Source organism: Drosophila tropicalis, unplaced genomic scaffold (assembly GCF_018151085.1).
Source record: "Drosophila tropicalis isolate 14030-0801.00 unplaced genomic scaffold, ASM1815108v1 contig_1190, whole genome shotgun sequence".
Classification (NCBI taxonomy): Eukaryota; Metazoa; Arthropoda; class Insecta; order Diptera; family Drosophilidae; genus Drosophila; species Drosophila tropicalis.
This window is the reverse complement of record NW_027172561.1, coordinates 1,655,532-1,670,402: the sequence shown is the minus strand read 5'-3', so window position 1 is coordinate 1,670,402 and position 14,871 is coordinate 1,655,532. Positions and strand designations below refer to the sequence as shown.

At 37.5% G+C, this 14,871-nt stretch overlaps 1 protein-coding gene across 2 annotated transcripts in view; it reads right to left on the bottom strand.

Annotated features, from left to right (window-relative positions):
- Window positions 1–12,723: 12,723 nt before the first annotated feature.
- Window positions 12,724–14,871, bottom strand: part of dpr10 (defective proboscis extension response 10) — a 58,181-nt gene continuing 56,033 nt past the window's right edge. For both annotated transcript variants that reach the window (XM_068292905.1, XM_068292897.1), the window contains exons 6-7: window positions 14,402–14,570; window positions 12,724–13,936 (exon numbers count right to left, since the gene is read on the bottom strand). In XM_068292905.1, coding sequence (XP_068149006.1) covers window positions 13,575–13,936; window positions 14,402–14,570 — 531 coding nt within the window. In that variant the 3' untranslated portion in view covers window positions 12,724–13,574. The remainder of the gene's footprint in view (window positions 13,937–14,401; window positions 14,571–14,871) is intronic.

Here is a 14,871-nt window from a genome sequence, read left to right as displayed (position 1 = left end):
TGATGCCTATACGGCCAATGCGAGTTCTTTAGACTTTGCAGACGATCTCCATGGATTCAGGTTGTCGGAAACTCAGTTTATGAACCTTCTTTTGAAATTAAAGGCATTTTCGTCCTTTTAGTTCAAGGGTTTCTTTTTGCATTACTTACCGCTGGGGAAAGATTGATGTGTCCCTACCTTGACATTTTGATTTTAATTTTACTGAAGTATTTAAGCCCAAATCAAATTTTAACAACAAATATCGTGTCAAAACAAAAGGATGCAAATTTTGTATTTATTAAATAATCAACAAAAGTTTCTTCCTCCAAACTATTATATATACTTTTCTTGTTGGTACAAGTGTATTTAGAATTTGTCCCAATGATTACATTATTTTAAAGACAACAACAAAAATAATCAAATAATAACGAAAATAGTGACATAATAAAATCACTTTCCAATGTTACTGACGTGGCAAAAAGGTCTATTACATTAAGATTTTATTTGTGCTTTATATTTATATTTACATTTTTCCTTACATCATTATCCTGCATGTTATTTCAAGTGATGGAAGAATAGGTATTCGGTGGCGATATGTCATGTATCTATATCAAATCGATGTTATTCCCATCACTACAGTAATATAATATTAGTAATATTCCCTTCAATATTTGCCCCTCGCGTTAATTTCTTTACCTGTTTAACAGCTAAACAGTATTTCCAGACGTTTATTCATTTCAATTAAATCACACATATGCTCCTTTCTACTGTGTCTACTACCGTTTTCCTGGATTCTATTGTTTGTCTTCATAGGTTTCTTTTATTCTTGGTGTTGTCACTTCCCTATCTTGGTGGCACTGTTTATCTTCTGGAACGACTCAGACCCCTTGTTTGCATTGTCTTCGCATGCCTTTGATGTGCTTGCTCCTGTTTTCAGTTAGGGGCCTTTGGTGAATCTTGCCTCCAATCTGTTTATCTCTTGCTTCCATTCCAGGTCAACCTTGTGTTGTCTATCCATTGCCTTTCTTATTTCCTCCACTGTGCCGGTCATTACGACACCAGATCCTCCTTTTTCATGTGGTGAACCCACATGACCGACTTAGACTTCTCCGATACAGAAATGCGTTAAGCGATCCATGGCCAGTCAGCAGGAATCCAGCATGAAGTCCAAAACCAAAGTCCTTCCGGCTGAAAACGAAGCATGCGTCCGGAATAAACTCATGAGTCGATATACCGCACTCATCGTCATCCCACCTGCGTTGCCACTCGCAGCACATGCACTCGTCCAGCATCGCCTTCATCTGCCTCCGATCCAGATTTGCTACGTCCAGACCGAACAGCCAATCGCCTTCCTCCAGCGGGTGGGCATGCTTCACCTTGTACCTAATTGCCAGTTGCTTGGCAACCAAGTCCAGAGGTGGGGCTCCAGCAAGCACCTGCAGTGCCACTGTACGGCATACCGGTAGGCACCCTAAGAGCATGACTCTCTGGCAAGAGCAGAGGTGCCTCCTGGCGACCATCGTACTCTTAACCGCGGAATACCACACTGAGGCACCAAATAGCGCACAAGGCACGATGAGTCCAGCATAAACAGTGCGTTTGGATCGGGGACTGAGACCCCAGTCGACCCTCAGAGCGCGACTAAGTGCACCACTGACTCCAGCCAACTTACCGCGTAATCCTGCGATGTGCGGCTGCAAATTAAGCCGCTCGCCGACTGTGATGCCCAGGTATCGGTATTGAGTTACATATTGTAGGCCTGCTCCTGCAAACTCTAAAAAGGGGACCTAGTAGCGGCCAATCTCCCTTTTAGTAACATCATTGCCGTCTTGCTGGTCGAAATCGAAACTCCGACTCCATCTCCCCAAGCTCCCACGAAGGACATCAGCTCCTTTCCACGATGTTCCAGCTCGGCTCTCGACCTTCCCTCGACGAGGACCAACAGATCGTCTGCATATGCACTGAATACGCACAGGGGCTCCAAACGTTGGAGCAGCACATCCATCATTCATTTGGAGACTCGCGCAGTCGTGCCAGGTTACGACCGGCCTGCCATCCTCGCGAAGGCATCCCAACTCTGCGGACCGCTTTCGTCCTCGGCATATCTTGTATGCATGCCCCCAAGTTCCGCCAATGATCCTCCTTCGTCTTCAGGATGAGCTTCTTGAACTCGCGGACAGCCGTCCGCAGATGAGTTGCCAGAAACTGCGCAGATTCGTTCCCTCTGCGCCTAGCATTCTGGAGCCTCCGCCTAAGTCTCCTGACTTTATGACGTTTTGTATTCAGTTCAGTGGTCCACCACTTTACCTTTCCAGCGGCTCGCGACATTCTGCGAACTAACACCCTGTCGCACGTAGACTGTACGACAAGGCGTAGTGCAGACACCGAGGAGACCAACGGCGACATTCTAATGTGCTCCAACGGAAGGTGTTACAGGCGGACGCCTAAATAACCACTACAACTGGTTTTTTCGGGGCGAACTTCAACGAATTGTCCATGACAACTGCTTGATTCTTTGGCCATCGGCTGTTCATCTTCCTTTTCTGTACGAAAAGCAAGAAAAAAAATCTCACATGGCCCATCCAGTAATCTTACAAGCATGACATCATTGTTATCAATCTTTTTCATATAGCTTGATTACTAAATACTTTAAACTAATTGCTCTATTATTCTCCATTGGGCATTAATTTTAAATGTTAAGTCAAATTGAATCAAGTGATACGCTTTACAATTTCTATTTATTTTTATACCCTTGCAAAGGGTGTTATAAAATTGGTCAGATGTTTGTAACGCCCAGAAGAAGACGTTTCCGACCCCATAAACTATCTATATTCTTGATCAGCATGAGAAGCTGAGTCGATATAGCCATGTCCGTCTATCCGACCGTGCGTATGCGTTTTACTGTGCTTTTTATTATCTGGAGCAGATCGAGTATGAAAATTATCAGGATCGGACCACTATATCATATATGTAGCTCTAGAAGAAACATTTTCATAAAAATTGGAGTATCGCTATGAAATTATATATGTGATAGTATTGGATATAAAACCCCAGATCCAAATTTGAATCTGGCCGGATAAATAGAACACAAGTTAAGGTCACTATAAATCGGTTCTGCTGCCGGCAGTGCTGCTTGCTATGTGTGTATGCGTGCGTTGCTTTGCTTAGGGAATGAGAGAAGAAGAAGAACAAATGGCAAATATTTACTTAAGCTTTACTCGGGCCCAAACCGCGCTTAAATTACATAAATTTGGTATCAAACGAAAGAGAAAAATTCCACGAGCACTACCTCAGTTGCGCCTTGACGATTTATTCCGTAGTTTTTGTGTAAATAACAAAAGAAAATTTATGTTTTTAGCGGGACTATAGCTGGAAGTAGCTGTTTCCGGCTAGAAAAAAACTTTCAAATTGTTGAGATAGTGTTGCCAGATGCCAAATTTCAGATACTCGATTACGCGGGCTTCTGAATCTTTTTTTCGTACTATTTAAAACAAACGAACATATTTTTGAGTTTACAATATTTCTTCATTTTATAGAACAAATATAGTTCAGAATACAAGATTCGGCTGCCAGAGCGAATTTATAATTTAGAGTAATATATTTGGCTGCGAGGGCGGTCAAACAACGCGCCATATAAAAAAATAGCGTTTGCCAACACCGAAATCTGGCCTCAGCCGATTTTCCACTTTTCAACACTGAAATCTCGTGTAGCTCACATTGCTGTCAATGGCACATACTTTCTAGTGTTGTCAGTCACTGGAATTTTTAGTGTTGCACTCAAATTTTATTAATTCGATAAATTTCACAAGCACCCGTGGTTAAACCTTAAATTTATCGATAAATAGTTGTAATTGCCATCGAAGTAGGCCAAATAGTTTACTTGCTGACGAATTGTGTGATGCTCCGTCAGTTGCTTGCAAGCTCTCGAGATGAGAGCAACAGCAGCTCAACCTTCCTCTTCATTTTCTTTTTACTTTCCCCAAAAGTGAAACTAAAGTGAAACTTTTGAAACCACGAGGTTTAACCGTTTAAACGTTTAAAACGTTTTTTCCCGAAAAAAACGAGGCAAGAAGATTTAAACGTTTAAAACATTATTTTCCTTATTCATAAAAATCCCAAAAATTATTTGAAAATGAAAGTCTGAAAGCCAAAGACAGTCGGCGTACATTGAGATTGTTGGAAAATCAGTTTCCGAAAAAAACGAGGCTAGGAAATTTTAACGTTTAAAACGTTCTTATTTATTATTTTCCTTATTCATAAAAATCCCAAAAATTATTTGAAAATGAAAGTCTGAAAGCCAAAGAAAATCAGTTTCCGAAAAAAACCAGGCTAGGAAGTTTTAACGTTTAAAACGTTCTTATTTTTTATTTTCCTTATTCATAAAAATCCCAAAAATTAATAAATCCAAAAAATTTTTGAAAATGAAAGTCTGAAAGCCAAAGACAGTCGGCGTACATTGAGATTGTTGGAAAATCAGTTTCCGAAAAAAACGAGGCTAGGAAATTTTAACGTTTAAAACGTTCTTATTTATTATTTTCCTTATTCATAAAAATCCCAAAAATTATTTGAAAATGAAAGTCTGAAAGCCAAAGAAAATCAGTTTCCGAAAAAAACGAGGCTAAGAAGTTTTAACGTTTAAAACGTTTTAATTTTTTATTTTCCTTATTCATAAAAATCCCAAAAATTAATAAATCCAAAAATGTTTGAAAATGAAAGTCTGAAAGCCAAAGACAGTCGGCGTACATTGAGATTGTTGGAAAATCAGTTTCCGAAAAAAACGAGGCTAGGAAATTTTAACGTTTAAAACGTTCTTATTTATTATTTTCCTTATTCATAAAAATCCCAAAAATTATTTGAAAATGAAAGTCTGAAAGCCAAAGACAGTCGGCGTACATTGAGATTGTTGGAAAATCAGTTTCCGAAAAAAACGAGGCTAGGAAGTTTTAACGTTTAAAACGTTCTTATTTATTATTTTCCTTATTCATAAAAATCCCAAAAATTATTTGAAAATGAAAGTCTGAAAGCCAAAGACAGTCGGCGTACATTGAGATTGTTGGAAAATCAGTTTCCGAAAAAAACGAGGCTAGGAAGTTTTAACGTTTAAAACGTTCTTATTTTTTATTTTCCTTATTCATAAAAATCCCAAAAATTAATAAATCCAAAAAATTTTTGAAAATGAAAGTCTGAAAGCCAAAGACAGTCGGCGTACATTGAGATTGTTGGAAAATCAGTTTCCGAAAAAATCGAGGCGAGGAGATAACATGGAACTGAGTTACTACCTAGTGGTGGTCCATTTGTAGACCTTCTTATGGGATTCTCCATAGTTCTAATAATTTCCAGGTTTTTCTTCTAGCTCATGAAGTAGTTGGACAAGTGATGCCTATACGGCCAATGCGAGTTCTTTAGACTTTGCAGACGATCTCCATGGATTCAGGTTGTCGGAAACTCAGTTTATGAACCTTCTTTTGAAATTAAAGGCATTTTCGTCCTTTTAGTTCAAGGGTTTCTTTTTGCATTACTTACCGCTGGGGAAAGATTGATGTGTCCCTACCTTGACATTTTGATTTTAATTTTACTGAAGTATTTAAGCCCAAATCAAATTTTAACAACAAATATCGTGTCAAAACAAAAGGATGCAAATTTTGTATTTATTAAATAATCAACAAAAGTTTCTTCCTCCAAACTATTATATATACTTTTCTTGTTGGTACAAGTGTATTTAGAATTTGTCCCAATGATTACATTATTTTAAAGACAACAACAAAAATAATCAAATAATAACGAAAATAGTGACATAATAAAATCACTTTCCAATGTTACTGACGTGGCAAAAAGGTCTATTACATTAAGATTTTATTTGTGCTTTATATTTATATTTACATTTTTCCTTACATCATTATCCTGCATGTTATTTCAAGTGATGGAAGAATAGGTATTCGGTGGCGATATGTCATGTATCTATATCAAATCGATGTTATTCCCATCACTACAGTAATATAATATTAGTAATATTCCCTTCAATATTTGCCCCTCGCGTTAATTTCTTTACCTGTTTAACAGCTAAACAGTATTTCCAGACGTTTATTCATTTCAATTAAATCACACATATGCTCCTTTCTACTGTGTCTACTACCGTTTTCCTGGATTCTATTGTTTGTCTTCATAGGTTTCTTTTATTCTTGGTGTTGTCACTTCCCTATCTTGGTGGCACTGTTTATCTTCTGGAACGACTCAGACCCCTTGTTTGCATTGTCTTCGCATGCCTTTGATGTGCTTGCTCCTGTTTTCAGTTAGGGGCCTTTGGTGAATCTTGCCTCCAATCTGTTTATCTCTTGCTTCCATTCCAGGTCAACCTTGTGTTGACTATCCATTTGCCTTCCTTAATTCCTCCACTGTGCCGGTCATTTCGACACCAGATCCTCCTTTTTCATGTGGTAAACCCATTATGCGCAAACTTATTTATCATCTGAATTTGTAGTTTGAATGAATACTGGTGTTTATTGTATTGTGGGTCCCTCGTTGCTTGTGTTGTCTTCCCTCTTGCTTCTGATTCTATTCTTCGTCGTTGCTAAAAGGATGCGTTATTTTTGGTATGTTGAGTTTCTTCAAAAACAAGTTCTGAATGTCGATTGGTGGTAGGGTGAATCCTGTGACATTTCGTTTTCTAGGCCAAATTCTTAGTCTATCACTTTCCATCACTTTCTTTTAGATTTGATAACCGTTCCTGTGTTAGGAGCCTCTCCTCAGCGTTTGGTAATCTTTAGGATAAATAGATCCTGGAGTTTTGGCAGTAGGATATATCCTCGTGCCTTCCAGAAAGCTTACGGATTGGCCCTGAGCCGCTTTATATTTCAAAATGTAGCATATATTTCCCATAGGACCAATCGGTGGAAGACAGTGACTTTTGAAGGCCGTTCTTTCGCAAACATTCGACTTTTAAGATAAACCGTTTTTCCACTTTAACATCTAGTTAAGGGAAGAGTTACAAAAAACTTGTATACAAACTTTGAAAGATTGATGTTTGCATTACATTAGGACTTTATTTGTGTTTTGACTATCCCTTTGAAATTAGTCCACATCTTTTGAAAAATTGTATAAAACGTGTCTCAATTTGTGATGGTCTAATACTGCAAAGTAAAGGGTCAGAAGTATTCAAGGATCTACAAACGATGTTTATTGGGTGCATTGTTTCCTAGTATGCGATCTCCCCATATCGCTCTTCAAGCGCGGCTTTTTCTTCAACCACTATTTAAATTTCTTTGCTCCTTTTGTTGATTGTTCGTCAAATGATGTATCCTCTTAAACTTTCCTCTTAAATTTGCTCTGGCATCAAGGGAGGAACTTAAGGAAAAAAATAGTTTTTTTGTTCAACAAGGAATACATTTAATTAATATACAATTGAAAATCCTTAGGAAAATGTACCCATTTATTTTTATTATTATTGAGAACTCTGTTGGCCAATTACAAATTATCGATATCGGTATTGATTTATATTATTTCTCAGTATATCCTTGATAGCCGTGAGTAAGCAAAGTAGTGAGTGTGCTAAAGTTGGTGTACTGGAAAAAGGGGCTACAAATTTGAAACGACATTTAAAACATTTAAAATTAATAATCTCGAACTATTTTTAATTTGTGTTATGTTTTTTTTTTTTTTTTTTTTTGTTTGTACGTAAATGTATTTCAAAGAGAGCTTAGTTGAATGAAATGTTACTAGGCAAAGGTTTTAGCAACGAAAATGAACATTCAGTTTATTTTTTCCTTTTTATCAACTGCTTCAATTGAAGTCTTCGAATCATTGGCATCTGCTTTGCTACACACACACACACACAGCATATAAAGAGAATGACATAAGTAAAGAGCACAGACTCTGGGAAAATAATGTACAATATTCCATCTGGCAGTCGAAGGACTACATTCGAAAGTCCTTGGTCCTTGCAGTGCCATGTCAATAAATTATGAAGTGGATTTTCGGCGACGCAAGCACACAAAACACACAAACACAAACGAGGACAAACCTGACGGACTGACTACATACATTCAACATGCATATTGGCTGACAGACAGTCGGACCGAGCGACTGACTCACTGACTGACTGGGTATGTGTTTGCCTGTTTTGCATATAAGTCGCTGGCTGATTTATGTTCAATATGCGCGCAGCTTAAAAACGGGCATCATGAGAGACATTTGCTCGGCCTTGGCAGACAACGCCAATAAATTGCAGCTCGTGAGCAAGACAAGTGCAAATAACTGAATGAATGTCGAAAAAAAGACCGATGAGATGAAATCAAATCATATTTTGTTTATTTTTCAACATTCTGTTGCCTCTTTCGTTACATCTTTCTTTTCGTTTTCTCGTTATTATTATTGTTGTTGTTGTTGTGCATTAAAAATACATGCGGCAATAATAAGAGCAATGTCCTGAATATGCCCAGGACATTACCAGGCATAAAAACCAGCACCAACACCAGGGCCAGCCCCAGAAGTAGACGTGTCACTCTTCTGTCTACCCGACTGCCCAAATGTTTGCGCAAATTCCAAGCCAAATTGCCATTTTTTTTCTCTCTCTCTATGGTTTTTGAAAAAAAGAACAAAAAGGTGCTCAAAGTGTGCGCTGTGCTGTGTGTATTATGCGGTGTAGTGGGTGCTTTTAGGCGCGGAAAAAATGCGACACAAAGAAAATTACTTTGACAAATGAAAATGTCACAATGATGATAATTTATTTTGCCTTTTGTCGATTGCCAAGACAGACATCCAGCCAGCCAGCCAGCCAGCCAACGAGTCAGACATCCAACTGGTCCTACATGTATATATATACATATACATATGTATGTATGTCTGTTACTGATCCTGGCATTCCAGCTTTCATCTGGGGGCAACATTCCCACATACATACATACATTGATAAATTCGAAAATGCCAAGTCTCTCTGGCAGATGTGACCTGAGCTATGCGCAATTAAAAGTAACGTCTGCCAACTCAAGCCAATTGCTAAAACGAAAACTGTGGCACATGTTACCTAGATATACATCTATACAAAGACACACACACACACACATACAGAGGCTCACATGGTGTGTAGAAGTTGTGCCAATTTTCATTAGATTTTGACAAAAACGCTTTGATGAGAGTCCATCAATTATTGCAAAATCATTGAGTCACTTTTTGCAAGGTATTATAGAACTAAAAAATGTAAGATATTTATGTGTAAATTAATTAAAGTCTAATCTGTTTCTCAAGTTTGATGCCAATTAAACTGCCTAATATGAAAAGTATGTAATTGGAATGTGAACGACAGTCGTTAGGCAAGATCCCTCGAAACATATAACATTTGATTGAAAAGCTAATTCCTGTTTCAAAAATATGTGACTTGAACTTCGATGTGCATTTTAGAAGTAGATGGAAACTAACTTACGTGATAGCCTCTATTGCATCTACTACAAAGGGAGACTCCCAGCGATATCATGGCACTTTTCACTTGACATCCAGACGCTTACATTTTCAGTTTTGTGATTGGTAATCGACACAATTTGAATCGATTAGATAAAATGCTAGCATCTATCCCTGGATAGAGTATCCGACATTTGCATTGGAATCTTGTTGTCTTCATGCTCCGTGTACAATTCCCGTTTAGCTGGGACAAGAAACTTTACGCTTCATATGTCTTATGCGACTTTGTCGTGTTGTAACGCTCCTTACGTTTTCCAGTCGATTCGCCTTGACGGGCCGAGCAATGGCGACGCGTTGTGCGCTATTAAACTTTTTTGGCATGATATTACCATTATTTGCACACACACGCACACACAAAGACGCTGTTTGTGTGTGTGTACAATGCAGCACAAGAATATATATACTTACTTGTCATATAATAAACTTTTATGTTAACGGTTTTTGATGTCTTACCACCGGCAAATGGAGACAGGATGCCAGAGCCACATGGCCTAGAACAGCAGCAGCAGAAGCAGCAAAGGCAGCCACTTTATTTCTTCTTTATTTTTCATTCTGCCTTCTCTTTATTTTTTTTTTTTTTCTGTGCTTTTTTCCTTTGTGAGAGGGCCAAGCCCAGCTTACAGTTTTCTTTGCCTTTTGCATTGCCGCTTTATTAGGCTGAAAAATGAAAATCCCCGGCTACGCAGGAACCGAAAAACTTGCAATCCCCAGTTGGTCTGGTCCTCTCCAGCATTTGTCGGTATCTTAGTGTGTGTGTGTCTGTGTGTGCGGGTGTGTGAGTATGTGTGCGTGTGAGCCCATTAAAATGCTCAGGGTAAATGCATGAATACCAATGGAAAATATTTGCATAAATCTTTTCAGCGCTCACTCAGCGAGGGGTCTCCATTCCCCTTTGCCTCTCCCTACCCATTCCCATTTCTATCCCCCTTCGAATTCGACAACTTTGTTGCTGTTGTGTGTGTGTGTGTGTGTGTTCATGTATTTATCACTGTTCACTTATCTCGGTTTTTCATTTTATTTATTGTATAACTAAAAACTTTATTTAAATCATTTTTTTTTTTTGTTTGACATTCTCCATATACATATATATTGTATATATATATAGTTATGACTAATATTAACTTATTAACGCTGCTCGGCTAGCGCGTTTACTACTCACTTAAACATTTAAACAGTTTTCCCCATATATTATATATAATGCTTTTACTGTGATTTTACATCCGTTTTGTTTTTTTACGCAAAAAAAAAACACACACAAAAAATTGTGGACCAAAAACAGGAAAAAAAGTTACTCACAGATACATTTTGTTTGGAAAATGCATACACTTAGTTAATAACAATATTATTAGGTTTTATTATTGTTATTTTTATATGGATAGTTTATACATACAACAATTCAAACACATAATTTTCTGCTTAACTGCATTTATTTTGCGTTTACCTTTTATTTTCGTATTATATTTCGTATAATTTTTGCTCTATTTATGGCAGTTAAAAAAAAAAAAAACATGCACTTATTAAATATATTATATGTATTCGTATATGTATCTATACAGACATACGCATATTGGTGTATATGTGTATGTCCTTATGTTTTGTTGTTGTGGTTGTTGCTGTTGTCTTTTCGCATGTATTTATGGTTTATTTAGCCATTAAACATTCATTTAAATGTCGCGACAAATTTTGCTTGCGTACAGTTTTAATTTTCATTATTAATATGCATAAATACAAAATATTTTGTATGTGTATCGCGTGTGTGTGTGTGTGTGTGTGTGTGTGTGTGTGTGTATGTGTACCGCATAAATAGTTAAATACACTTTTAATTTATTCATACCTTCTATATGCAAGTTTATTTACAATTTTGATCAGTTAAATGCCATAACTTTTAATAGTTCAACCAACCAGCCATTAAAATGGACAATTGGCCATACATTTTGTCAGGCAGAATGTGAGAAACAAAGTGAGCAGTAAGGGGAAATCGACCCCACACTCCCACTGAGTGTGCTTGCCTGGCCTTTCGTTTCCATATGCGAAGTTGCCTTCTTTCTTTCTTGGCAAATGGTAAATGGTAAATGGCAAATGCAAATATGTACTTTTTCTTGACAGCGCAAAAGTGACTTTCAGTTTAGGTTTAGTTTTGCTTTAGTTTGCCTTCGCTTGGACTCAACCGAGAATCGTCTGGGTCTGGATAAATGCAACCGGACATGCTCGAAATGTACAAGTTTCAGGCAAAATGTCATTATTGAAGCCATCGTGGGATCAATGAACTCTTTTTGGTGAAAACACTGAAATTGGAACTGAAACTTCCGAGCATGACATGACTCGAGTATTTTCCAGAAGGAGTTGCTTAAAAAGCAAAACGAAGCAAACAAAAAATTGACAGGGAAGGGTTCTGTTTTCTCCTTTTGTATGCCTATTTATGCATAGGAACATTTTACGAAAGTTGAATATATGTATATGTATAAATAGAAAATATTATTCAAGTTATTCTCTATCGATCGGGTCTCTATGGTATTGTATGCAGATTGTGGCATGTATCTACATATTGATCTACTTATAAATTCAAAATTACCACTCATTAGATTAGATTAGACATTTTGCTTTATTTACAATTCGCTTAAGCACTAGCAGAACAATTTAAATTATTTACATAAACTACGACCAAGCCGCAATTTTCTCTATATACCCTTGCAACAATTATACAATTATTTCGATTGATTTGACATTCATAACAGAAAATCAATCAATATTCGACTAGAAATTGTGATACATTTGCAGAATTTTCGTAGGAAACAAAACTAGTTTGCTATTCAACCAGCTCTTTTCGTATTAGAAGTTTTTGTAAGGATATACAAACCATATAATATCTAACTTGGATGATCCCCATTCCTCTTGCCATAGCAAGGAAGTGCTACTCCGATAGACTTCGACCTGCATTGCAGTAATAGGCAAAAGTCTTAGGTATGATTTTTCTGATAATGACGTATATTTTTCAATGATTTTGAGTATTCTCTGTTGAAACAGTTATTAATATACATATACTTTGATTTGTTATCGATAAATCTTCCATTGCAAAAAAAAACCTCACTATAGTAATGTTCCTGTATAAAAATCTAAATTAAGATGAAGGAAATCTAGTCTTTTTTCCCGAGAAGTTTAACACAAGCAAGGGAAAGCAAAACATTGAAATTAAAGAGAAACTAGAGCAACTAACAAAAGTAGTAGAAAAATTTCAAAAACTTTAATGTACTAAATTCTGTTGGATATCAGCTTAGAGTTTCCACATAAGCCTAACTTGGATCATAAATAAAACATCATATTCTTTTGCTATATGTCTATTTTGTTTGCCCATTAAAGCATTAATAAGTTAATTATATTTTTGATTTAAAATCAGATTACGCACTCATTGCTATGGAAGATGGATGGGTTTTTATCGCTCTCACGTTGATGATTAGATAGAGGTAGTTACCTTTGGTAAACTCCTCCCCTCCATTACCGTTTTGTATCTTTCTATAAATGATCTTAAGTCTAGTGCTTTTATTTTGGAGAATTTCTCAACACATTTACTTCAATATGCCAGATTAGAGATTAACTAGAATGTCGTTTTGTGCTGGCAGATAATTTATGGTAGTTTTTTGTATTATATACATAAGTATCTATAGATTATACTTTTTTCTTTCTCTCGATCAGGGAATTTCCCCATGTTTTTTTGGTTTCTTTTTCTCATTTTGATTGCCCCCCACACAAAAAAAAAAAAAAAAAAAAACAACTAGAAATGCTGCTCAACTAACTAATCCCAACCCACTTAATTACACACGCACTTACCTACAACTTAGAGAGTATACAAAAATGACAGCAAAAGCAGCAACAGCAGCACCAGGAGCAGGAACAGGGACTAGGGACCAGGAAAAGTTGCAGCAATGGTAGATAGCAACAACTTATCATTAGCATAATTAGCTAGTTTTTCAAGGTATTACATGCCAAAAACGCTCTCCCTCTTTTTGCCGTTGTTGCTGTTGCTGCTGTTGCTGTTCCTGGCGTTGCTGTTGCAGTTTGCCTTCATTTTCCACTCACTTAGATGCTTTGGCTGCTGCGCATTGGCGGTGGCGTTTTTGTCGCGCTTCCAACTGTGCAACTTTAATTTATCACCGTGTATTCTTCCCACTTGTATTGACATGGCAGCCGGGCAACAATGTTATCTCCTCTTGCGCTTGCTCGTCCTGGTCAGCAGTAAAAGCCCCTTTAGTAGTCTGGCTTCTACTATGACCTGTTATTTGGCCACCACCTCCATCTCTACCGCCGCCGTCTCCTCCACCTCTAGCAGTTTCTGGCCCTGTTTGGCCACCCTGGAGCAGCAGTGTTGAGCAGGCCTCCAACAATACAAATGCCGCAACCATTGTGCTAATTACTTTGACTGCCTGCGTAGCCTGGCCCATGTGACAGGACCAACAGGCCAAGGCGACAGCAGCGGGAGCAGCGTTCGTTTGCATAGCCTCCGGTCGTTCGCCTATGGGAGAAATGCAGCATAAATGAGTTACAAATTGTATTTGCCTCCGGTTCAGAAACAGTAGCAAATAAGAACAGAAATTCAAAAGAGGGGACAAAAACCGAAAAATATTTCAGTTTGCTGCCAGATGTAAGATAAATTTGATGCCATTGAAACACACACAGATAAGCAAAAATGCAGCCAATTAAATGGCATTCAACATCAAGATCAACGTTATCATCTTCATCATCGTCATCATCATCATCATGGTCACTTAAAGCCACTTGACACGGCCACAAAAATGTCGGAAAAGCAAACGAAAACCAAGACCAAAACCAGTCAGTCAGTCCGTCAGTCGGTCAGTCAGTCAGTCAGTCAGAGCTACCTTAAGTCACCTTTTCATCCCTCTCTTCTCATCAAAAAGTAAAAAAAAAAAAAAGGAGAATACTTTACCAACTGAAAACACAAACAGGAAACAGAACTCACCCTGTAGTACATGAACGCGTATGCTGGCTATCTCTGTGTTCGATGGATAGCATGAATATTTGCCTGAATGCAATAAATCCGCATCGTAAATAAGTAAAATGGATTTGGTTTCCTCCGATTTAATGGTCTTAAATTTCAAACGTCCACCCGAAGTCTCTTCGCTGAGTACCTGAGAATCAGAGAATGGACGGGCATAAATGTTAAAGTGGCATATTAAAATATTCGCTTCTTCTTCTTCGTCTTAAGCTTATAATTGTTGTTGTTTTTGTTGTTGTTGTTGTTGGTTTATTTTTCGTGAAAAGTTCTTCATAAAAGAGCACACAAAAATGTTGGGCCGGTTTTCTGGAAGTGGGCGCATCGGAGTCGGGGAACTAAATGCAAAAGCATGTTTTCTCATAATCATAAAAGCCAAAATTAAATACGTTGCGTATACGCCGCGTAAACAACCAAAAAAAAAAAAAGACCAAACC